The following is a 27,354-nucleotide window of genomic DNA, read 5'->3' as shown; positions in this document are numbered from 1 at the left end:
GTCAAACTTTAGTAGGTTTAATGAAGTCTTGTCACACACGCGTGATACACCTATACGAATTTCCCTGCCACTGCCACCCAGACACACTAACATCTGACAAGGAGTGAGGGCTGTGGAAGAACCACAGACTACCGTGTGCAAACATTGGCGATTGGTATCGGATTGCAAACTGTGATCGTTTGAATTTGAAATGATTCGAAACACTCGTTACCCCTCCGCTCGCTCGAATCCTGATCGTCTCAAGCTCGTCTCACGTGTCAAGATCGTCTCAAGCTCACAACCCGCTTGATCGTTTTACGATCGAGTGATCGTTTTACTAACTCGCTCTTCCGGCATTGAGATCGAGCACTGACTCGTGGCTTGGCGCTCGGTCGTCGATCGAGTAAAAGCGATCAAATGACCTAACACTACGTGAAACGTGTCTTGTGAAGAAACAAGGGAGGAGTCCATTATAAAATTTAAAATAAATAAATAAATTTAATTAGTTGAAGCCTTGAAATTAAAAGAAAATGGAGAATTTTTTTCCGTTTTTAAATTCTGTCGAAACATTCCTAACCGATGTCAATAGCATTAGATCCTCAGAATTATCTCTCAAGCAATTTGAAGCCTTGCTTGATGAGGAATTGCGTGAAGGTAAACATATGGCTGATACGGACACTAAGAATTCTTCAAAAAGAATAAAGACAACAAACTGGAAGACAATAACGCTTCCCACTTTGAAGACATCTATTAAGTGTGCACTAGGATTGTCTTTGATACTCGTGCTTGCTGCAGCTTATAACCCTTATATGGTTGGTGATGTATTGATCAATTTTGACGAAGATTTGGCCCTCATTGTAGATGGCTATTCTAAAAGTATTAGCCGTATTACAGAAAAATATGTACCACTGATTTTGCGGTATATTTCCACCAGCCTTGGTTTTGAAAAGATTATAACAAGTAAGTGGCAAAGCAAAATTGAAATATTAAGCAGACCGTTTGAGTTTGAAGTTTGAGAATCTGTGAGTTTGAAACGTTGTATAGTATAGATACTAGAACTAATAAACGCTGTGATTATTCTCAGACATGTCTGAGAATAAGAAAATTGATTATTCACAGACACTTTTTTGAAACTTTACTCGTTTACTTTTAAGCATTTATCCACATTCCAGAATATGGAAAGTTTTAAAATGAATCAAGTTTCTCCTTTCCGTGAATTTTTTTGCATGATAAATAAAAAATTAAAAAACAGAACGAAACCAAACCAAATTAAAAAAAAAAACCCTCATCAATAGAATAGACAAAGTATTATAAAAGAATCGTAACAAGAAATATTATATAAAATCTTTTCCTTTATTTAACGAAAGTATACAAAAGCAAAACAAAACAAATAACCAAAAAAAAAAAAAAAAAGATAAATAAGTTAAAAAAAACAATCCCGAGGAAATAGAATGGACACAATAAAATAAACAGAATATTATGGTGGCTTGAAACAACAAGAGTCATTCCATTGCCCCAACGGCATATAACGCGTTATTCTTAAAATCAAACTTTTCTAAGTGTCACTGAATGTCGTAGGATAAGTTGGCCCGGGAGTCTGAGATATTTTTAAAATTTTTTTTTATTTTTAAAAAATTGAATAATTTAGGTAGTGACATATAAGTGCGAAGAGGTCTTTGTCAGCACTGACGAACATGCTCTATGTTCGTCAGTGCTGATCAATGGTGGGCGGTGACACAGACCGAAGAGAGTTTGTCTGTGGGTGGTGGCACATGTTGTTCAATACTGACCAATAGGCACCAGCACCCATTCGTCAGTACTGACTAGCAGGTGCGAGCACCTGTTGGTCAGTACTGACGAACAGGCGCTGGTGCCCATTGGTCAATACTGACCAATAGTAATAGCCCTAACCGTATCTCTCTCTCTCTCACTCTCATTATTAATATTAATAGTAATAATGCTCCCATTGTCTCTTTTCTCTTGTCTCTCTCACTCATTTCCTCTTTAGACACAGATTAAATCGTCAACTATCTACTGTTAAGTGCCATGGAGTGACGTCAATAATAATAATATTGATACTCTCATTTTCTATTTTCTCTCTCTGTCATTTTATTCATTTCTCAGATTTTCTTTCTCTCTTTTCTCTCTCTCTCTCTCTCTCTCTCTCTCTCTCTCTCTCTCTCTCTCTCTCTCTCTCTCTCTCTCTCTCTCTCTCTCTCTCTCTCTCTCTCTGCCTCAGACTGTGCCAGTTGGTAACTGGTAAGGCTGCGGCTATTCGGAATCGAGTCTGAATAGTCTCTTATGGTTGCTATTCGGACTCCAATCCCAATGCACATGTGCAATCGACAGGTTATTTGGACTCAGTCTGAATAGTCTTCCATGGCAGTATAGCTTTTTTTTTTTTTTTAATATTGATAATTAAGTAGAATAGATGCATATCAAAATAACAATTATAGTTTTTATAGTAACTTTATTTGAAAAGAAAGACAAAATCGAACTTTATTTTAAAAGAAAGACAAAATCATTGATCAAAATTAAGTTAAAGTAACTGCGTTCTAAAGGAAAAGCTGTGTTAAAAAAAATCAGGACAATTTTTTTTCAATTAACATATTCTAATAGCGTTAGACAGGCAACAATGCTTCTTAAGTCCGCAGTATTAGTTATGAAATTCATTAGTCATTTTGACATGAGCAAAACAGAATTTCTTCTGAACTCTTCTTCTGTTTCTTTATCAGTTCTGCCCGCTGCCATACTGTGTTTCACTGCACATGCACATTGGAGTCAGAATAGCCACGGGTGATTATTCAGACTCGAGTCAGAATTGCCACTTCGAATTGGTAAATAGACAACTCTTAACTGACACGGAGTATGGTGTGATACGTTTATTTTAATTCTGTCATTAATGAATAATATAGTTTTGTTTTTTGTTTTTTAAATATTTTATCTCTCTCCTTTATTTTAAATATAACTTTGAATACATCCTTCCACTCCTGTTCTCCTGCTTTCACTCCGTCTCTCTTTGTGTGTGTGTCTCTCTCTCTCTCTCTCTCTCTCTGTCTCTCTCTCTCTCTCTCTCTCTCTCTCTCTCTCTCTCTCTCTCTCTCTCTCTCTCTCTCTCTCTCTCTCTCTCTCTCTCTCTCTCTCTCTCTCTCTCTCTCTCTCTCGTTTTTGAAATCCCACTTTTATCTTTAATCTATCAGGCATTATTTATACGAAGGATTTACCACTTTGTTCTTCTGTTTGTTTGTTTTTCGCTGAATCTGAAAATAATGGTAATTATTATTTTGATATGATTTTAAATCGTATTGGAATTTGTGAAAAGAATTATAAAAGTTAAAACAATTGCAGTCGAGTTTAGACTTTCTTTCCACAATGATTGACAAGAAATGAGTTATTGGAAGAAAGTGACGGGATTCGAGATTGTATGGGCACAAATCAGGGCTCGACTAAAAGCACCGCATGCAGCTGAAGAGTTCCAATTTGACTCCTTGGCAGTTGATGAACCGTCAACAGCAACTTCTCATATGGGACGCGTCGCCGACGAAATTTTACGTTCTACGGGGCCGGACAACCATCGGGACAAATGTATACAGTGCAATATGTTATCTTTGGTTTATCAATTTGTATGTCTATATGTCTATCTCTCTATCTATCTATCTATCTGTCTGTCTATCTATTTATTTATATCTCTTTATTTTTTTCATTCTTATATTTTTAAAAATCTTCAATTCCCATTTTTCTATCCATCCATCCTCCTTCTCCACTTCCTCTCCGCCTCTTCCTCACTATTCTTCTTTTCATCTATCTTTAGATGTTATAGATTCCCGGAATTGATAAACGAAAGAGAGAGATAGAGAGAGAGAGAGAGAGAGTGGTTTTAGTCACAGGGCCTGATCGTTGGGACAGGTATATGGTACTACATCTCTCCCTCTCTCTCTCTCTCTCTCTCTCACCATCATCCGCCTCCCTATCTATCTATTTATTTATCTATCTGTCTATGAATCTATATTTATCTTTATCTTCCACCTTTTCATACCTGCCAACCAGTACGATTAATCATATTTTAGTACGATTTTTAGACCCCGAATACGCGGATACGATTTTCTTGGATTTAATACGATTTTTTAAAAGATATGTGATGTGAATGATATTGATGATACATTTGATGCATTGATACACACATGTCGTACACCAATTGTAGACTGTTTCTGAATGAATGATGCATCACATTTAATACTATAGTTATCATTTCAGTTGCTAAAATGATGCCGGTTTTCACCAATATTTTTCTCATACATTTTTTGAGTATTTGCATAGAATTATGCATATAAGCTTGTTTTATACTTTAAATAGTCTCAGACCACATTTAAACTTTTGCCACTTATTAAATAGAAAATTCTAAGTGAAAATTTAATTGAACCAACATCTTTGACTTTGAAGCCATCAATTAAAAACTGTATTGCTAATTAACTTAAACATGAATGGGTTATTTCCCTTAATAATAACTAAATTACTCTATTTTGATTTATAAAATTTATAATGATCTTTTTTTTCTTTATTATTTTGTACGAGTCTTGTATTACAAAGTGGGCAGCTTTAGGAACAGTATTTGGTTCAAAATGAATTTTTAAGAACCATTTTAGAAGTATTTAACTTGTCTCTGCATATTACATACTTTGCGAATTTCCCATCATTTGACTAAAGTAATAGTAGTAGTAGGAGGAGTAGTAGTGAATGCTCAAAAAACAAAAAGGTGTTATGTATGTGTGTGTGTTAGGGGGATGGGAATGTTTTGTGTGCAAAAGTGTGTGTTACAAATTACAAGGTTTATGTACACAAAAGTTTCCAATTTTGTTTTGTCAAGACTCACCATTTCTGTAGTTGGTGTAATCCGTAATCCATCACATATTATGAATACAATTCAATTGAATCGTTCTATTTTCTATGACTCTCACTATGAATTGTTCCGACTCAGGGACGTTATATAGTAATATTATTATTATGCTTTGGTTTTGCGGCCTGTATTTCTATATATTTTTATTTGATCCTGGCCTGTAACTGTAATTTTAACTCACTTCTAGAACATGTTAGGAATCAGAGCATATTGATGTGATAATGATTACCATAAGCACAGTTGCACATCGTGTAATCCACTGAATTATAATAATTCCATTGAAAAACGAATGACACAACCTCTCGCTTTGAAAGTTTACAAACTAAAGAGGCAAACAATTAAATGCAGATTGTTTTATACTTCTGTACTCACAAACAGGGATGCCAGGTGGCCAGAGTTCCTCGAAGCCTGCAAAAGTGACCAAATAGAACCTCACGTGGCCAAGCACTTCAAACACCCTGACCTCCTGAAAAGACATCGATTTTTATTTATTTTTTAACCGAGTAACCTAAGAAAAGACTTGTTTTATTTTTTTTAAATAAAATTTTTAATTGATAATAATATACGCGATTCTCTGTGTGTCAATTTTGATCATACACATGGCCATCTGGCAGCACTCCTCACACACTAAATACAACTTAACGTCTTGACACTTCATCCTAGTAAAATAGCAGTATTCTACTAGTTGCTTTTCCATTTCATGCTGCAACTTGTAGATATGGGTGAAATATGACCGTTTTTGTGTGGGGAAATATTATCTTTGTAGTAAATAAAAATCTTAACTGTATCATTACTTAAAAGACAGCATTGTCAGGAGAATGGTCGTCTTCCTGGTGGTTAAGGAATTTCTTTGATGACGTAAAAGTGACATCACTTCTCCACCCGACTGGGAAACGGTTTGGAGAAAGACGAGAAAGGAATGCCTTTGATAATCACCGACATCTGCTTATCATGAAAGCCTGACGATAGGGGCACTGTTATATAGAGAAAAACGAAAGGCCCCGTAGAGAGTATCGAGTTTTGGCTGCGATCAGACCAAAACTATAAGTAGATGATGATCGTCAACTACCATGGACTCACTCCTTGGCAATTGACACTTTCATAAAATTAATAGTATTAGCTTATCATTTTTAGGACTGGAAAACTAGACATGGTTCTTATGCCGCTTTTATTATTATTATCTTTCTTATCAATTTGGATTATTTTCATAATTTTGAACTTGATGATCCTTCTATGACTCTTGGAAAAGGAAAGACCGTTCGTTTTAAGGCTGTCGTTATTCTCAGACACTTGTCTGGCAAAAATAAAAAACCTGGACCTTTGATTATTGGCAGACCCTGTCTGGCAATAACCAAAAGCCTGGCTCAGTGGGTTAGACAACCTTTCATTTTGTTCCTTTTAGCTGCAAAGGTTCGATTCCGATTGCTCCCTTTTTCTTCTTTTTTTTTTTTTTTTTGAGCCAAACTATTCTTTTTTTCATTTTTTGTTTGGCCTTGTTCTGTTTCTGAGCATGATTTTCTTAAAATTGTTTTTATTTTTAAATAATTTGAATGTCTTTTTAAAAAAAAATCTATCCGACTATTTGGCCGCTCTCTGAATATTTTCATCGGTTTGTTTTTTAATTATTTATTCTTGTTAGAATATACTTTTTGAGATCGGCGTAGGGACGAATATGACAATTTGCTAGAAACGAACCAAAAGAGAGAGAAAATATTTTTAAATTAAAAAAAAAAAGGGGGGGGGGGGGGGGATATGGGACATTTATCGTTTGCAATGCTCTGTAGAAAGAAGACAAAAATAAAACTGACAAGCCTTCTAAGGCAGACGACTTATCCATTCTGCCATGACACTCACGTGAAGGTCGACACATATTGTGTATATATAATAACCTACTATCCATCGACTGATTTGTTAGTTGATTTTATGTTTTTAAAAAAATATTTTATTAACTTTACTTATTTCTATGTGCATTTTGAAACTTCTGGAATTTGGATAAATGTTTAAAAGAGTGGAGTTTCAAAACAGTGTCTGTGTATAACCGTCCATCGTTATTGGCAGACAGTGTCTGCCAATATTCAATTTTCTTATTCTCAGACAAGTCTGAGAATAATCACAGCATCATTTTAATGCTTAAACAGATGATACCATTACCATTTTATGATACGCCTTTGGGTTCTTAAAACATATCAGTGGTGTTGATGGTGGGACGTTGTTTTTTAAGTCAAAATCAATTCAATGCTCAGTTGCATTATTTTATGTGGCCTTGTGGTGTGGACTGGTGCTATGACCTTAGGCCTGTGACGTGTAGGTCAAAATGATGTGGACTGGTGCTTTGACATTAGTCTGTGACTTGTAGGTCAAAGTGATGTGGACTGGTGCTATGACATTAGGCCTGTGACTTGTAGGTCAAAATGATGTGGACTGGTGCTATGACATTAGGCACGTGACTTGTAGGTCAAAGTGATGTGGACTGGTGCTATGAAATTTGGCCTGTGACTTGTAAACCAAAGGTTTGAGCCCATTGTTTGGCAGTGTACTGATGAGTCCTTGAAAAATGGTCTTTGCTTATATTTTTTCACCATACTCTGGTGTGAAATGATTACCTGGCCAGTGACAGTTTTGACTCTTTCAAAGGAAAGTTACAATGACACCTAAAGGCAAGTGCGTTAATTTAATCATCCCACTATATAGAAATTTAGCATTTTGTCAATGGAAAGAGTTTTTCTGTTTTTTTTAAAATAGAAAATTAAATATTTCCTGAATTCGTCATATTCAATATTCTAATTTTTAAAAAATGATTCTTTCCTAGTATCAGATTTTGAACATTATTCCTGCTTGGTGAAAAATCCACTCTACAAATACTTTGAATCCTTGAAAAATTGCACACCATGCAAAGCAGTAGATGGCTTTGTGTACGATAAGATGGTTGATCACACCTTAACACAGCCATCTGTTTTGACGGTAATGATACTTTTTTTTTTCCCCTTTACATTATATGAAGCTGTAATGAAATTGTAAATGTCAAAATTGTTATTAGAGGGCGGGAAAAAAAAATCATACAATATTCTCTTTTTTTTTTTAACCCTCAAAGAGTGAATTAAAAAAAAAAATTATTATTATCTAACAATCATATCGCACTAAGAAATTACAAAATCCAAAATAAATTTTAAAATCATAACATCCATCAATTCATTTAACTGGAAATAAAGCTAGATCCAAGAAGAGAGCAGTTCTGCAAGTCCTCACATCATGGTCATTGTGAAAAACATATCACTCTGATGTTGGAGACCATCACATTGGATGATCTTGAATGTAAATCCCATTAAATAGTAAAACATACACATCTAGATTAAGCATACATTAATATAACATTATCCAGGTATAAAAAAATAAAACAAATCTGAAGACTGAAGTCATAAAGCAAGATTATGACATGAATTTTCGTCTGTCATGTCTGAGACCAACTAATAGTTACTTTTATTACTGCTAGCAACTTGATGCTATCAAGCAGCTAAATGAAGAACACAATATCAAAGAGAATCATGGCATCATTTAGTATATTATGATTTTAAACACCTAAAATCAACAAATTTAGGATTTGAAATTTTGGTAGCAAAGTAGCTAACTTTGACACTCACCAAGATCTGTTTTAGAAAATAGATTTAGCCATATTTTCTTTTTCATAGACATAGAAACGTTCGACAAATGGATGATGCCAAGTCTGCAAAGATAGATCATCATCAAGCCCTACTGCAACCTCCTCGTGGTGTCGAACGGTAACAGGTCAAGCTGGCCAACTGCAGAGGGCGACAAGAATAGGCAATGGCAAACCATTCTTGTAACTTTGCCGAGTTAACTGCATGAATATGTCCAAAAAGTTAAACGGTGACAGCGTAAAGGGGAGCATGTTTTCACGGAAGACTGCTGCCTCGCTCGGTTGGGAGCGTGATGTTCGTCAGGTCACACCGAACCGTCAGCCAGTTACTAGGCGAAATAAATTTAACAAATGTGACAAAACCAAAATTGGGACATGGAATGTCAGGACCTGTGCCCAAAAAGGAAAACTAAACAACATTCTGAAAGAAATGAAACGGCTCCAAATAAATATTCTTGGCCTGGCAGAGATGAGATGGAAAGAGCAGGGAACCATGTCAAAACAAGAAAACAACACGACATATAAGATCTTATGGAGTGGTGGAACCTCTTTCCAAAAAGGAGTAGGGATGATCTTAGACCAACAATCAACCAAATTTTACAAAGGGCACGTAGCAATCTCAGACAGAGTTTTGTTGGTTAAGCTAAGAGGACCTGTAGTTGACACCAATATTATTCAAGTTTATGCACCAACAGAAGAGGCGACAGATGCAGATATGACAGAGTTTTACCATTCACTAGACAAAGCAAAACGAATGTGTATATCACAAGAAGTCCTTATGGTAATGTGGGACCTAAATGCTAAGATTGGCAGAGGCAGAGATGGTGACATAATCGGACCACATGGACTCGGAGACAGAAATGAACGAGGAAACATCTGGGCAGATTGGTGTAGAACAAATAAATTAATGATTTCAAACACCTGGTTTCAACAACACCCAAGAAGAACCTGGACATGGCAATCACCAGGGGACAGAGCAAGGAACCAGATAGACTTTATAGCAGTATCATCAAGATTCAGAAATGGCATATTAAATTGCAAAACCTACCCAGGCGCCGATGTAGACAGTGACCATGTCCCAGTTGTTTGTACAGTAAGGATAAAGTTTAAAGCTATTCGGAGAACAGGTGGTAGAATAAAGAGGGATTACAGGTTATGCAAAGACAATGGCATACAAACAAAAATGAGAGAAGAATTTGAAAATGCACTCATGATACAAAGCCAAAGTGAACCTGATAACGAAAAATGTGAAAAACAATTTGATATATTCCAAAAGTGTGTCAAAGCAACTGCAGAAAAGCATTTACCAATAGCTCAAATAAACAGCAAAAAGGAATGGATGACAAATGAAATTCTAAACCTATTTGAAGAAAGACGAAAATGCAACAGAGGGTCTGCAGAATACCAAACATTGAACAACCACATTAAATCCAAATGCATCGAGGCACACGAGAACTATCTAGACTGGAAATGCTGCGAAATCGAAAGAGAATACAAACCCAACCCCCAACAAGCTCACCAAAGAATAAAAGAACTATCAGGGAAAAGGAAAAGCAAAGCAGCAGGAAGTTGTATCCAAAACAAACAAGGGGAACTGCTATTTGAAGAACAACATATAGAAAGCCGATGGGTAGAATACATAGGCGAACTGTACAATGATCCAAATAGAAATGAACCACCATTGAAATTCAAAGAACCATTAAGCGGACCAAACATCACCAAAAGTGAAATTGAACATGCCATGGAACGAATGAGGGATGGTAAAGCAACAGGCCCTGATGAAATATCTGTAGAGGTATTAAAAAGCCTAGGAGATCTAGCAATTGATGAACTTCACATATTATTCAACAATATATACAACACTGGGAAAATTCCAGAAGATCTCTGTAACTCTATTTTCATAGCAATACCAAAGAAAGCAGGTGCAGTCAGATGCGAAAATTTTAGAACCATAAGTTTAATAAGCCACATCAACAAAATACTGTTGCGTATAATTATCAACAGGCTAAGGAATAAGATTAACCCCGAAATCGCAGAAGAACAATATGGATTCCAACCTGACAGAGGGACAAGGAACGCAATATACCTCCTCCGTGTTTTAAGTGAAAGAGCTATACAGGTTCAGACCCCACTATACCTCTGTTTTGTCGACTACAAAAAAGCTTTTGATAGAGTACGCCACGAAGAAATACTAAAACAACTGCACTCCATTGGCGCTGATGAGAAAGACCTCAGACTCATGCAAACATTATACTACACCCAGCAGGCATCTATCAAAATCGGAAACTCTACAGGAAATTCCATTCCTATTAAGAAAGGAGTCCGTCAAGGGTGTGTTGCCTCACCAGATCTGTTTAATCTATACCAAGAAACAATCATGAGGGGCATAACTAATATGGAGGGAATAAAAGTAGGAGGTCACAACATAAATAATATAAGATACGCAGACGATACGGTACTCATTGCAACATCAGAAATCCAACTTCAAAAGATTGTTGACAAAGTGGTAGTAGATAGTGAAGCCAAAGGAATGGAAGTGAATATCACCAAAACGGAATGCATGGTAATACAGAAAAACCCCGAAAACAACAACACCTGCAATATAACGATTCACGGCGAGCAACTTACCAACGTTCAATAGTGACAACAGATGGAAGATGTAACCGAGACATACGAGCAAGAATAGCTCAAGCCAAACAGGCCTTCATGGACCTGGGAAACATTTTGAAAAACAAACATGTCGTTCGGGATTAGATTCCGAGTCTTGAAGTGCTACGTGTGGCCAATCTTGTTATACGGATGCGAAAGCTGGACTACAAATGCAGAAGCACAAAAGAACATTGAAGCTTTTGAAATGTGGTGCTTGAGAAGGATGCAGAGAATATCGTATACTGCACACAAAACGAACGAAGAAGTGCTAAAACAAACATACCAACAAAGGAAACTAATGCCCTTAATAGCGGATCGACAACTATCCTTTTTCGGACACATAGTAAGGAAAGATAAAAATGAATACTTGGCAAGTTGTGGAAAAATACCTGGTAAACGCGCCCGGGGGAGACAAAGAAAAACACTCATAGACCAACTGAAGGGCTTCACCAACCTAACAATCCAAGAGCTGTTTGAAAAAGCAAGAGACAGGGAGGAATGGAGAGAGATAATTCATGCAGTATCCGAAGCCTGGTCCAGGCATGGAACCTAGAAGAAGAAGAAAGACATAGAAACAATAAAACACAATAATGCTTATGTTTTTATTCACTGATGGCTAAATTTAAGTTAGATTTTAGGAGATTTTGAAATACACATCTTTCGACATCATGCAAGACAAGAATGACAAGACTTTATCCATTTCCTGTTGGTACTCTGACTTGTTTTAGTCAAGGAGAGTTCCTGTTCTAGATTGCTGGTATTAAGAACATGGATCTAGGACACATATCAAACAGAAACAAGCTTTGTTGACTAAGTTCTAATGACGAACATAAATGACACAATTGCCTTATCATGGATATGTTAAGCTTTTATAGCATTTTACTAAGAATTTTCTGATTTCATTTTTATACCAAATATCCTCTCTCGTGAACATTATCAGTAATAATGTCAATGAGCAGAAATAATTGGGCTAAATCTAAAAGCTTGAGCTCTTATATAGCACAAAATCCACTAAATGTGCTCAAATTGCTTTACAAAGGCCCCTGACCAACAGCAACATCTAGCATGTAGAATTAGACGTGACGCATGTTAGGCGATATTACAATGTTGTTCGACAGAGACAATGCGGTTGACGGCCAGGTACTCATTTAACACCTGAGTACATGAGAGAATGTGAGTAAAGAGCCTTTTCCAAGGACTCAACTATGCGCCGAGCAAGGTTCGAACCCAGGATCTTCTGATCTGAAAGCGAATGTCATACCACAGGACAACATAGCTGCAAAAGCTCTAATGACACCCAGCATGATGTCCGAAACGCTTACTTTAACTATGAATTAAGATCAGTCATCTTTTTAAAAAATTGTTTTTCTTGTGTTTGAAAATCATTTTTGAAGTTTATTTAATGATGAAGTAAAATATTATTCTATTTTAAGTTGATCTTCCTAGTTAAAATACCCATTGAATTGAATAATTGTCTGCTACAACATTTTTCCCTGAGAAGAATGGGGTATTTTTCTTAATGATTTACCCATCATTTCAAAATTTGAAAATCGAAATACCTGAAATTGTCTCTGATATATATATTTGATTTATACTCTTCATGTTTGGCACATTTTGAGTGCATTTACTCAAGAAGAATGATTTGTTTTATCCAATTTAAAAGGCACCCTATCAAAATCCCATCTTTTGAGAACAGCTCATATGCATGTTATTATTTATAAAACTACTACGATACTACTTTTATTATTGTTATTATTAATTATACCGGTTTTGTTTTTAAGGAAACCCTTGTTCTACTACTAATAGCAGAAGTATTACAAGGTATCCCTATTATCCTTTACAAAAAATAAACGAGTTTAAGAAATATTTCTCTCTCTCTTGCATTCGGTTTTTACTGGAAATAGATTTTGATGCAGAATGATATCTTTACCACAGTGATAATTCTTATGGTCAAATATTTTGATGTTGGTTAAATTTTCACCCATTGATGACAATCAAGATCATTCTTTTTACTATCCCATTTTCTTCCTTTTTACCAGCGCTGTAAAACCCTTAAAAAAAACAATTAAAAAATTTATGAGGGTATGAGGCAATGAAGGTAAGGGCAGTGATCGGTTTTACTTCATGGTGTCTATTCTTAATGAATAGCTAATATATTCTGTTCATTTCTTTATTGGCAGAGCGATGAGATAAACTTCAACATAGCTCGTCTGCAGCAAATTTTGAACAGGAGTGAGGTACTAGTCAACAACCACACAGTGTCACTCAGAGGAAATGTTGACTACGTGAACAAAATAGAGGACTTGAAGGAAAATAGTATACTTGAACGCTTGGAAATGGACAAAAATGCTCACATTTTTATGTAAGTTAATAGTTTAGTAAAAACTGGGAAATATTTATAAAGTTTAAACCAGATTTGTCATTTCTACGGATTAAGTTAATACTGTGAAACCCACTTAAACTGGGCCTCCAGAACAATGCGGACCATGCGGCATATATTTCACCTTCCACCGCATATTTAGCATATTTGGGTGTATTCACATAAAAATAAAACCCAATAAACAAACATCCACACGCACACACATATGTACATCCCTGGTCATCTAGTACCTATAAATGTTAATGTGTACATCCCATGCTAATTGTCACTATTCCCTCCCCCCCCCCCCCCCCCCCCTCCACTTTCCAAGTGCCGAAGGCTTTTTCTTGTATCATGGTCTTCCCAGTGCCCAACAACACCTCGGTTGCCTGTGGGTCCCCCCGCCCCCCTTTTTTTTTCTCCCATCACCAGTCTATAATTTTCTCAGCGTGCGTTATCTAATATTAAATTACACTGCCCCTGCCCCACCCCTAGCTTATGGTAAGGTGAGGCCTGAAGTAGTCTCCTTTCTATCATCCTCCAGTTCTTGTCAGCTGACCCTGACAGGAGACTTTTGGTTTTTTGAAGTTCAACTGAATGTGTCAGTAGAAAATAGGGAACTTTAAAAAAAAGTGAGTCTGCCTTTACAGTTGGATTGGATCCGAGTTGTACTTTATTATTGAACAGTGATGATACTTTTCCGCGGAAATCCGCGATTTTCTTTCCTTTCCTCGGTTTTCCTCCTCAGATCCTCGATCCGCGGATATTTCCTTCATTTCCTCCTTTTACTTTTTTTTTTATATAATAAATCTTTAAAAAATACCTCCCTTTAAAAAAAAATATATATATATAAAAAATTTCCTCCTTTTACTGGACTCCGGGCGTTTTAAAATTGTACTCAAAAGGAGTCATCCTGCCTACTTTCCTGTGGTGCAAGAATGTTCTAGGTGAGTTTTCCGTTTTTCCGAGACTTTTCCTCCTTTTTGACTTTTTGTGAGTATCATCACTGATTGAAGCCTGCTGATTCTTATCACTACGAGTAGGTATTCAAAGCAAACGAATCACCATAATTTGAAGTACAACAACATATTGTAAACATATAACAAAATTCACAGTTATACATGATCTATGCAATGTAATACATTTCATTCTGTTATCAAATTATGACTATCCATAAGAAAAAGAATAAATTTAACGTTTCTATGTGCAAATTGAGACCCCACATTTTTTTGATTATTTGAAGTACACATTATTTATCAAAATTCACATCTTTTCATGATAAAATGCATATAATTCAAGTTGAAACAATGTTCAATTCAATCATAGCAACATTTTAAATAAGCAAATATTACTTCCGGTGTATGTTTTTATGAAGAAATTTCAACCAGAGATAAATTATTATGGTATGAAATAAAAAGGAACCTAAAATTTAGTATTTTACCAAAAGTACATTGAATAAAATATTAATTGTATTAAAATCTGCCGCACAGATTACGCTAGTTAACATGTTCTATTTTGTTAGTGAAAATTAGTATGGTTTCTACCTCCTTTGGGAACTCACCTGTGCTCTAGGAAAGGTTAGATAGTTGAAGGGGTCTGTTTCATTCATTTTCACCATGGTGCATCAGCATTTGTGAGAGAAATGGTCTACATGTCACATTTTATGAAAAGTTAGTTATTGGTATGGTATGAAAGAATAGACAATGTTCTACATTTTACAGTTTATTTCATTTTAAAATGTTTAGGATTGAATAAGTTTTGGCAATCTGTGGAATAGTGGATTTGAGAAAAAATGACCAGCTACTTAAATTTTTTGGATGTGTCGAAGTCTCAAAGATGAAGTTATCCAGGGCTATTGTTATGGGGGGGTTCCAAGGTGGTGGAAAAAGTGGTTGGGTTAAGACTTCAATGCAAATCGCAGATTGTTAGTTATAATTGAACACGTCGCAACCATGTTAGACAGATTATTTCCCCTGGTGTCAAAGGGGCTTACAGTTTATGTTTATGATGCGCTGTATTTTCATTGTTTTGATCGTGATTCTTGCTTGAACGTCGTTTTCTCCTTGTAGTTTTTATGGGCTTGAATTGGCATGAGTACAGCCGAGTAAGGCATCACCTTGGTTGGGGGAAAACTAGAATTTGTATATCATGTGTTGATTTCAATTGTTTATTATCGCTACATCGATATCACACACAAAAAAAAGGGGGGGGGATCTCTAAAATTGTATGTCGCGAAATTGAATTTTTTGTCACTAACAATATATATGCAGGATGATCCATCAAATGTAAATTAGACATCAGCCAATCTTTCAAAGCAACAAAATGCTCAAGGACCCCCTGGACTACAGTGCAATGCCTCAGCCACCTTGAGAACATTCTACCTAGGAAAATGGCTGTGATGCACTTTAGGAAAGAAAAGATTCTGTCTTTCATTTCTACTTATACATTTATTTCTCCATCCCAGAACATGTTTGTCTTACATTTCAAGTCATGTCTTCAGGAGAGAATTTCCAAGAATTCCAGAAACTGTTGAAGTGTCAGGCAGGTACAAGAATGTTCTGTATATTGATGGGAAGACTTCATCTATTTATGATCTGGTAAATTATAATTTCTCATAGTCTCTAGATTAATTTTGCTGATAAGTGATAATTTAGTACACATTTTTACAATTCTATAACAATTAAGCTATATGTTAAAATGACCCCATGCATTATTCTATGTACAAGTCTCATTCATACATTTATTGGCAGACCATCTTTCACCAGTGACCCATAATGATTGTCATTGAAATGAACTCACTGCCCTTACAACTAAATGATATTCACTAACATCAACTACAAATTCATCCTATTATCAACAAGTGGATATACTGACATCCCTCAAATGACTCCAGTATTCTTTAAAACTATTTTGTTTTCTATTATATCATCTATGCTTAAGATTTGTACTTTGAAAATTATTTGATAATTTTGACTGATTAAGATCATCATTTGATAAAAGAGGAAGCACTTGTAAGGGTCAGCACTAAAGGCTTTTTCGTTCACTCACACTCATTCCCATGGCCAGTTGATCGTCTGGGGTATATGCAAGATGCAGACTTCACAACCTCACACCATTCATCACAGTCTCTGGTCTTTTCTAGAAGGCTATTAAGGTCCAGGCCTGTCCACTCTTTGATGTTGTCTTGTCATAGTTTTTCTGTCTTCCTCTTTTTCTCTGTTCTTCCACAGTGCCCTGCATGACAGCCTTGCACAGGTTATCATGGCAGACAGTTTATCCGAATCATGACAGTTTCCTATAACTCTTATTTTGAAAAGCCAGATTCGTTTTTCTAGATCTGTGTGAGAGTCGCATGTTTCACATCCATAGAGTAGGATGGATAGTACCAGCAATCTGTACAATTTTGACTTAACTCCAAAATCAATGTTGCTTTTCCATGTGGTGTTAAGTCTTGTCATGCCTGCTGTTGCCGTTCCAATCCTTGCTTTAAAGTTCAAACCTCTGCTGTGCTAGTCCCATCTTTGGTGAGCAACCAAGTATTTAAATGAGGTGACTTGCTTTAGATTTTCTACCATTGACATTAATTCTCATGTGAGGGTTGTCTCGGCTGTTCGCTAGAATTGGCAATTTTAAAAAATCGATCTCCATCCCATATAAACAAGCTGTCTCTGATACACGATCTGTTAGTGTCTGCAATTCGTGTCATTTGTTGCCATCAAGTCAATGTCTTCTGCAAATCGAAGGTTACAAAGAACTCTGCTCCCTGTTGATACTTTACTGTGCTCTGGTGATTTTCATAGGTTCCTGCATTATTCTTTCCAAATATAGGTTGAAAAGGGTAGGGGAAAGACTGACACCAACTGTAGTTCTGAATTGATTAAGTGGTACGGCACTTGTTGCATTTTCATAGAGTGATTCAATTGTTTTTATGATTCCTTCATCAAAATCAAAGCCTCTGAGTGTATTCCAAAGGTCTCTGTGACATACTTTATATAAAATGCTTTTCTGAAATCGATTAAATTGTGGAATGATTCCTGTTGGTGTTGTAAGTATTTTTCTGTCAACAGACGACTATTGAACACTTGTTGAATTGTGCTTCTGTTAGGTCTAAAGCCGCCTGTTCCTCTGCCATATTTCTTCTTCATTGTTTCTTATCCTGTTAAGAAATATGTTAATATAGCACCATCTGTCCGGTTTGGCAATCTCAGAGGCTCCTACCCTTTGCTTTGGTCTACTTCTGAGATTCCACATTCAAGGCAAAGATTCCACTTTTCAATACAGGAAAAACTTTTTTGAATATAATGCCGAGTGACTTACTTGACTTAGATGCCTTTCGCGTCTCGACCGAAAGATCGGGTCGCCTTGGCTGTTTCCAGTATTTCCTGTGTGAGGTGTCTCCAATATTGCCGGACCTCTGCTAGGGTTCTCAGATTTTCAAGGTCCCCTGCCGTTATGAGACTAATGCTTTGTCCAAGTGTTGTGAGGTTTTTGTTTAGGATCACAGGGAGTGTTGTGATCGGTCTTCCTCTGAAAAGGTTCCCGTGTTTTTGGAAATATCCCGACATGGCTTGGTTAGCTGGTATGTTTTTGTCCCTGCGTAGTATGTGACCGAAAAGTTGCCATCGTTGTTGTAAAAATGTCAAGGGAGATTGGTCTTTCTTTTGTGATCTTATAGAGTGATTCATTTGAGATCTTTTTTGGGTATTTGATGTCCAGTACCCTTCTTAGCTGTGTGCGATGGAAGGCATCCAGATGTTCTTCTTCGGATTTTGTCAACGCCCAAGTGTCGCAGTTATACAGAAGTACCGGTTTTACAAGAGCACGGTACAGTTTCAGTTTGGTTTTTCTCTTTATTTTGTCACCTCTAATCCATACATTGGTGAGTTTACTGAGTGCGGCGTTTGATAGCTGTTTTCTTCTTTGTACATCCTCGGTGTCTCCAATTAGTGAGCCGACTTTCTTTGTTCTTTTCCGTTCCTCGATATTGTTGTAAATTCGGTTTTATTGGCATTGACTTGGAGGTTATATTTCATGAGGGTATTTTGTATGATGTCTATATTTGCTGGTGTTGATACAATAAAGTCGACATCATCTGCATAGGCGATTTCTCTAGGGATTGCATTCTCAATATGAGTCGTTGGTTTTGGAATGACTTTTCGAACTTCTTTCAGAGCGTGTTCTAAGTATAATGTGAACAGAATCGGGCTCAGACTATCTCCTTGGGGGGTCCCGATGTTACTTTCGAACTGCGTCTGTTTTGTGGCCCCGTATATCCTGGGTTGTATCTTTGTGTTGCTGAGGAGAAATCGGATTATTCGGAGCTCGTCTTCGTCTACTATGTCTGTTAATATCTCCAAAAGTTTTCCTCTGTCGATCGTATCAAAGGCTGTGGACATATCGATTCCGGTTATTGTTATGGATATGTTTTCTTTGAGTGCCTTTGCTGCCAACCATTTATGTGTCCATACAACGTCCGATGTGCTTCGGTCTTGGTGAAACCCGCCGAGTAAAGACAAATATTTTTTTAAAGTGTGAGCTATGGCTTATTTTGTCTGATTAGTCCCTTCATAGTGTGTGCAGTTGATGCATGGGTGAAAGTTCGCCGGTATCTGCCAGAAATTCCGTTTTTTTAAATTATTATACTAATCACCTGCAGGCAATTTGACCCTTTTGCCGGCTATTTTCATTATTGCACAACCGGAACGTTAACTTTTAAAACTCGGCTTGTGTAGGCTAATATAATTTTCTTTCAAAGGTGACAATTATACACATGTGCCACTTTTCTGACATAAATTTGATCTGTTTACATGGGACACATCAGCTGAAGCGTCACATTTTGTACTATCGTTATCTTTTCAGTTGGTTATTAAACGCTGATTTCATTAAAACCTTTCATGCCATTTTTGTAGATTTGCATTGAATCATGCATATAGCGGGTGGTTGGATGGGAGCATCACCCTTGAATCATATACCTATGATGTTCGCATGGGTGTACGATCCGATAGTGATGTCGTTTCTTCTTCTCTTTACTAGCCTATCCTGCTTCTTTGGTTTGTGATTGTATTTTTGACAGGGGATATTTTTTTTTTTCTGTAAATCTTCTGCCTGTTTGTTCTTGGTTATTTATAATTTAGCTTATGATATCTTTAGGTTATGATTTTGATTTACATTTGTACTATTTTTGTTAGATTGCTTGTTTTTTTGTTTCAGCGGTCTCTCATATAACCTCAATTGTGTTGGAAGAGACCTAAAGCAACAAACAAACAAACAAAAATCATGCATATAAGCTTATTTTATACATCAAATGATCTCAACTCATTTATGCTTCTGCTTCTTGTTAAATAGAGCTTGTTAAGTGAAAATAAAATAGAACCAACCTCTTTGACAATGAAGTCTTCAATCAAGGACAGTATTGCCAATAAACATAATTGGGCTATTTCTCTTTATTGTTCAACTGAAAATACTTTACTTTGATATTTAAAATTTTATAAAATTTTCTTTAATATTTTGTATGAGATTAATTTTTTAATTATTATTATTAAGTGAGTGGGAAGTTGTAAGAATGCTGTAGGTTCATAATTAATGCACTAAGAGCATTTTTTGGAGTATTCAACTTGTATCATAAGTGGGTATTTATCATATTTGAATCAAAAGTTGTTGTAGTAGTATTAGTAGTAGGTAGTAGTAATTGTAGTAGTAGTAGAATTTATATTAGTAATAGTAGTAGTCACCACTCCCACAATCAACATCACAGCATTGGCACTGCCACAACCACTACCACCACTATAGCACCTTCACCGCCACCAGTATAGCATCATCACTACTACAACCTATATCAACACCAACATCAAAACAAGTATCATGGCAGACCTGCCAACCTGTACGATTTTGCGTATTTTAGTATGATTTTTGGACCCAAATACGTGGATATAGTATCATTTAAAAAAAAACTATTTGATGTGAATGATGTTGATGTACACACTGTGTTTCTGAATAAATGATGCATCACATTTATCATTTCAGTTAGTTAGAGGATACTGATTTTCACCAATATTTTTCTCATGCATTTTTGAGGATTCGCTTATAATTATGCATATAAGCTTATCTTATACTTTAAATAGTCTCAGATCACATTTAAGCTTTTACCACTTATTAAATAGAAAATTTAAAGTGAAAATTAAATTGAACTAAGGTCTTTGACTAGTATTGCTACTAAGCTTTTGAACTATTAGTGTAAATGAAATTTCGAGTCCCCCCCCCCCCCCCCCCAAACACAAAAATGAATTCCGGAACAGTCAATTTTATAACAAGTTGATCATCACCTCTCCATCTCCCCAGTGCCATCTCCAGTGTAGTGAATTGTAATGTGAGTTGGAAGGGTTGTTCTTCTAAAAACATTCTGCCCTCGTGTCGATAAGTGCCTGTGCCTTGTGGCTGACTCATCTTTTACTACATATTACACTCACTAGCTGGAGGGGGTGTTATTAAGTGGTGAAATCTAATATAGAGTACCAAGAAAAGAAAAATGTAATGCATTTATAAAAACTTTAGCCTAGGACAGACAAAATTGCGGCTTTTCGCACCTCAAATAGAATTTGTGGTTAATTGTGGTCAAGGGTAAAATTTGCAGCCCTGAAATACTGCGTGGACAGATAAGGCCTGAATAGCTTCATTCCATTTGTTCCGGTCCTTTGCCTTAGTACTTGCTCGCTGCTAGGAGTATATGCCAACATCTTTTCTTTCCCTCCCCACCATATTGCGCCATGTTGTTTTTGGTTGTCCCTTTCTCCTCTTTTGCTATGACACAATCAAACCCATTTTCCTTTCTTGATACATGTCCAATCCAGTTCCATCTCTTCCTCTTTACCATTGCACTGACCTTCTCCGCTCTTGACAATTCCGTCACTTTCTCTGTTGTCTTAGTTTATGTAGTATACACGTTTGTTGTTTAGGAAATCACCACTTACGACTTTCTCTACATTGTCTCAGCCTTTCTTTTTAACCTGTTTTACAAATTTTACTTTGATGGTATACCATGGGGATAATTTTTTTTTCACATATGTGATAGGGGCATGCTTGCCCAGTTTTCATCATCATTGATGATCATCATCATAATGTCAGTATGTTGTACAATATATAGCATAAACTTTTTTGTGTATGTGTTTGGTTGGTATGTGTGTGTTTGAAAATCTTAATGTATTTTGCCATTCTGATCATTATGCCTGAAAATGTGCTGTTCATGATCATATGAATGTTTTTCATCCTTTTTTCTTTCGTTTTTTTTGGGTTTTTTTTTGTAAATCATCATCAACATCATTGAAAACATCATATGTGTTGTATGTTGCCCCATTTTCCTTCACAGGAAATTTCTAACAGTGATCAAGTGGCCATGTACATTCAATCTGTTGGGTCCCGTAGATTGATATTTGAAGGTAGAGACAACTGTAAATTCGAGTGTAAGACTTTCTCCCGTGTGATGAAGCCTGGAGACGTAGGTAAATAAAAAAGTAGATTTTAATGATCAAAATTTAGTTTTGTCAAATTGACTCAGGTCGGCAATCACTAATTTCGGGCTCTATAAAGCAATTATGATGACTAAATATGCTCAAAACGCTTTAGAAAGGGTATAAAAATCAATAGACTTATTTTTATTTCTGGTTAGTGTGAGTGACTCCCCTTTATTTCTTTTAGTACAATTTTTGGACCCAAATATGCGGATGACCTCCCATGGTGGGCAGGTCATGCTGAAGCTTCTATCCCCTATATGTTGAGCCCTGGCCGGCGTCCTTGACTGGGAGGGAAACAGTCATATCTAGAGTTACAGTTTCGGGAGATGATATTTTTTTCCTTGTAAATATCATCTCTCTGTTACAAACTATACTGTTACTTTACTGGGTGGGGATCCTGACCTCCCACAGCGGGCAGGGAGGTACACACTGTGTCTTCTATCGCCTTATATCTGTTATCCAACATGCTTTCTGTCTTTGTCTTGGAATGAGATTACTTAGTTTTTTCCTGGCCCTGGTCGGAGTCCTGGCTGGGAGGAAAACAGTCAAATGCATAGTTATTGTTTTGGGAGATGATATTTTTTTCCTTGTAAATCATCTCTCTGTTATGTATTTGTATATTTGTTATTTTTAAATGTATAATGTAAGCATTTGAGTGTGTTCCTCTTTGTTGGATTTTGTTCTTGTGTCCGGATGAGACTTATAGGTGATCTCAAACTAAGTACATTGGTGATATGCTCTTGGAATCTACATCTGATCCCTATTTGTTCCCCGTTCCCCTATGTCTTACTTTCTCTTGGATGCTTCAATTGTAATTCTAGAACTTTTTACTATCCCATTTTCTTCCTTTTTACTGGCGCTGATATAACCTAAATGTGTTGCAAGCGCCGTAAAACCCTTAAAAAAAAACAAAAAAACATACTGTTACTTTTTTGTTTGTTTTGATATATAATGGTTTGTAAACATTTGAGTCTGTTCCTCCTGGTGGAATTCTGTACTTGTGTGTGGACGAGACTTTTGGGTGATCTAAAGTAAGTGCACTGATTGTGTGCTGTTGGAATCGACACCTGTTCCCTGGGTGGGGTTCCTACCTCCCATAGCGGGCAGGGAGGCACTTGCTGTGACTTCTATCCCCTCTTTTTTGTTTTCCAATTGCTTTCTGTCTTTGTCTTGGAATGAGATTGCTTGGTTTTGTCCTGACCTTGGTCGGAGTCCTTGGCTCAGAGGGAAACAGTCGAATATATAGTTATAGTTTTGGGAGATGATATTTTTTTCCTTGTAAATCATCTATCTCTCTGTTATGCATTATATTATGTTTAGTTTACATATTATATTATATGATTGGTAAACATTTGAGTGTGCTTGTGTCTGGATGAGACTTTTAGGTGATCTCAAACTAAGAACTTTGACAGTGTGCTCTTGGAATCTACATCTGTTCCCTATTTGAACCAATTCCCCTTTGTCTTACCTTTTCTTTTGTGCTTTAATTGTAATTCTAGAACATTTTTTCTTCCTTTTTACTGGCGCTGATATGACCTTAATGTGTTGCAAGCGCCGTAAAACCCTTAAAAACAAAAACAAACGACACCTGTTCCATATTTGAACCCTTCCCCTTTATCTTACTTTTCTTGTGTGCTTTCAACTGTAAATATATAACTTTTTTTATTATCCCATTTTCCATTTTACCGGTGCTGAAATGAACTAAATGTGTTGTAAGCGCAGCAAAACCCTTAAAATCAAATAAGTTTGCAGATCTTGTTTTCAAAGATATTAGCATGATTTTTTATATTATTTTGATTTTTTTTTCTCAAGCATGAGTGATGTTGAAAATGATGCATATGTGTCACATGAATCTTTTGACCTGGGTGTGGTCTATTACCACCAACACCACCATTTCATCATCATTCCACCCGCTACCACTACTACAACCACCACCACCACATCACCATCCCAAACACCACTGCATCATCATCATAACTACCACCACTACTAAAACCACCACTATTGCCACCACATCATCATCATCATCACTACCACCATATATATACCAGTTTTTATATGTTGTCCCTATGACACCTAACTTGAATTTATATGTTTAGGCATAAAAATGTATAATTATAGAATCAAGAATTAATGGCAACCCTTTAATATAAATTAATATAAACCCTTTTATAAATTGAAGTAGATTATTCTTATGGCCTCTAATCCGAATTTGTATTTGTATGTGATTTAAAAAAAATAGCATTTAATTTAAAATCACAGTTGCGCATTAAAAATTCGAACACTATGCTTTTATTGATAAAAGACGACAGCTCCTCATGGAGAGCTTAATACTTTTGTGAAGGGGTGATCATCATCCTTCATAACTCTCTCCAGTTTACAAAGACAAAATCTCTTGAATAGTTCTTATTAAATTACTGAAATGGAATAGATTTTTTTTTTTTTTTCGAGTAGGAAAGGGAGGGGGGTAGAGAGAGTGGACATACTTGTTACTATTTATTATTGTGCGCTTTACAACAAAAAGGAAGGGAGTTTGATATTTTACGACCGTCAAAAGTGGTAACCTTAGCCTCAGTTAGAAACTTGCCCATCTGGCTTTCAACCAATAATAGAAAATTTTGTCCTTGGACATTAATATCCTTGATAAGAAATCAAGTCTTTTAACATGAAAAATAAATGCAATAAGACAGAGGATACTCAATATCAATCATTAATGGCATCTGTTGGTCAGTGCTATGGTGTCTCATCTTGTAACAAAAAGAAAGCAATGTCGGGCATGGTCATTAACAGTGTGGGTGACAAAACTCTGGACCTACCATTATGTCGTCACGTCTTTAAAATACAAGTTGAGCTTATATAGCGCAATATCCACTAAACGTGCTCAAAGCGCTTTACAGTGGGTCCCTGGCCAACAGCAACACTTAACAGTTAGGACGGAACAAGACTCCTGTTAGGCGATATTATTATTTCGACAGAGACAACACTGTTAATGGCCAGGTACTTAATTTACACCTGAGTATGGTGAGAGAATGTGAGTAAAGAGCCTTTTCCAAGGACTCAACTATGCTCCGAGTGAGGCTTGACCCCAGGACCATCCCATCTGAAAACGAGTATCATACCACAAGACCACATAGCCGCACTTTACATTCATTACCCCATTTGATTCAAATGTGAAAGAGTACCTGGATATAAGCAGTGACAGATATTGAAAGTGACTCCTTATAGGTGACTTCTAAATAAATAAATATGTAAATAAAATGAATAAAATTCCCTTTATTCATGGGGAAATTTGTCTTTAGGGTCCATTTCAAGGGGAGACTGGAATAACCCAGGCATTATCTGCAGTATAGCACTGCAAAGTGAGGTAGGGCAAAGTGACTTGCTCAAGGCGAATAGCGCGGTGAGTAGTCGAACTCTGCAAAGCCCATACCGCTGAGCCACGCTGTCCCTTTGTAATATGGAAATTTGGACTGCTGACGAAATAAAAGAGAAGCATTGTGAAGTGCATTGAGCATTGTAATTATTTGGAAATGTTCCTTATAAATGTTCATATTTAGCTATTTATTACTTGTTTATTTATTTACATTTCAAAATGAAACGAAATCATGTTTTTCATTGTATAATGCGCAATGTGTCAATCTGTGATACAATCATATCCATTTTCTTTGTTTCCAGTGATTTACGACGCCTTTGAGTGGGATGTACGCTCAGAGGGGAGGAATGAAAAGAGCATTGCCTATATGGACTATTTTACTAGACAGGAATAGTTGCCAACTGTCATGGTAAAATCATAGCTTTTACAACTTGACCTACCAGGAAAGATTAAAATAAAGAAAAAGAAAAACATGAAAAAAAAATATACGTCTCTCTGGCCACGATATCATCATTCCACATCCAGGACATTATCAAACTACCACTGCTACAGCATTATCTTTAAAACAACGTCCATGTAGTCCGTAACTGGATAATCAAGTTGGTTTTTTTGTCACCTTTTCGGAATTTATTTTACAACTTTCATGTCAGCTTTGTTGTATTTATATTGTTATGATTAATTTTAACCATTTATTCAAGTTATTTGCTTGGGTGGGGTTCTTGACCTTAGCAGGAAGAGAAAGAGTCAAGTGTACAGTAATAGTTTTGGATTAATATTTTTTCATTGTAAATCATCTCTCTGCTATGTATTTTTATATTTGTTGTTTTGATTGTATAATGTAAGCATTTGAGTTTGTTCCTCTTTGTCGTATTTTTTGCTTTTTTGTGTGTGTCTGGACAAGACTTTACGGTGATCTCAAACTAAGGACATTTAAAAAAATTTTTTTTGATAGTTTGCTCTTGGAATCTACTAAGCTAACAACTATTGTACTGGACAGAGATTTATGGAACCAAATTACTAACTGGATACTAGAAACAGACTGACACACTCGAAGTAACACACACATTCACGTCCATTGAGATAGCGCAGCCATATCCATTCATTCCATATTTAACAAATATCAATGATGGTATACAGGTTTCTCAATTCAGTGTTTTAAACATTATACAGTTTGAATGGGGAGGGGTGGTTGTTTTTAATTTTTTTTTTTTTTGCAGTTCTGTTGTTTTTATTCTTTTCCCACTTTTTATATAACAATCTCAAATTACTGGGTATTATAGTTTGTTCCAAGTCGTGTGCGTACAGAATATCGTAAATTCCTCCTAAGTTATTAAATGTGGTGCCTGATTTTTTTGCACGCGGCCTTATATTTTCAGTGCCATTACAAATTTTGAATATTGATAGTGATAGACCAAACAGTTTTCCCACTAGGTCGAATTCCTTTGATCTTTTCACCGTTTGCAATAAAATATGACTCAAGCTTTAAATTGTTTACAGTAATGGTGTGTATTGGTGCTTCACCTCTCTGGAGAAATACTTGGAAATTTTCATTGCGATACGCCTCATTTTGACAATTTTTGTATGTTTTATCCAAATTATCACCAATTTTTATGAATTTAGAAACCACAATGGCAAGTTACACCTCTGGCTTTCAAATATAAATGGTAACAACTGTTTTTGTCAAGTGTGTACAAAGTGTACAATTTGCCATATTCATTTTGAACCCAGGGTGGTGATGTTAGTAAGAAGTACACATGAAAAGTAAACCCCTGACCTAGCCTTTGGGGAGTTCAGTGATAGTAATAACAACAGAATTCATTGTGTATAATATTGTTGTTGTAAACCATCCAAATGTTCTTTCATCCCAGTCCCTTTGTTTTTTATATACAGTGTAGAGCGCATATATTGACATCACGTTTATATCGACATGACATCAAA

The 27,354-nt window shown here is 36.2% G+C and overlaps 1 protein-coding gene across 2 annotated transcripts; it reads left to right on the top strand.

The window, feature by feature from the left end:
* Window positions 1-378: 378 nt before the first annotated feature.
* On the top strand, window positions 379-27,354 carry LOC144978610 (uncharacterized). Of its 2 annotated transcripts, none has more exons than XM_078924900.1 (6): window positions 379-633; window positions 7,683-7,834; window positions 13,358-13,539; window positions 16,001-16,133; window positions 21,899-22,031; window positions 25,719-27,354. In XM_078924900.1, the coding sequence occupies exons 1-6, from the start codon at window positions 510-512 to the stop codon at window positions 25,808-25,810; spliced, it is 816 nt and encodes a 271-aa protein (XP_078781026.1). In that variant the 5' UTR covers window positions 379-509; the 3' UTR covers window positions 25,811-27,354. The 2 variants fall into 2 exon arrangements, with proteins under 2 accessions (XP_078781026.1, XP_078781025.1); XM_078924899.1 differs by having other exon boundaries at window positions 379-939.

Source organism: Berghia stephanieae, chromosome 8 (assembly GCF_034508935.2).
Source record: "Berghia stephanieae isolate SIO BIC M18660-M18661 chromosome 8, UCSD_Bste_1.3, whole genome shotgun sequence".
Lineage (NCBI taxonomy): Eukaryota > Metazoa > Mollusca > Gastropoda > Nudibranchia > Aeolidiidae > Berghia > Berghia stephanieae.
This window is presented reverse-complemented; position numbering and strand designations above follow the sequence as displayed.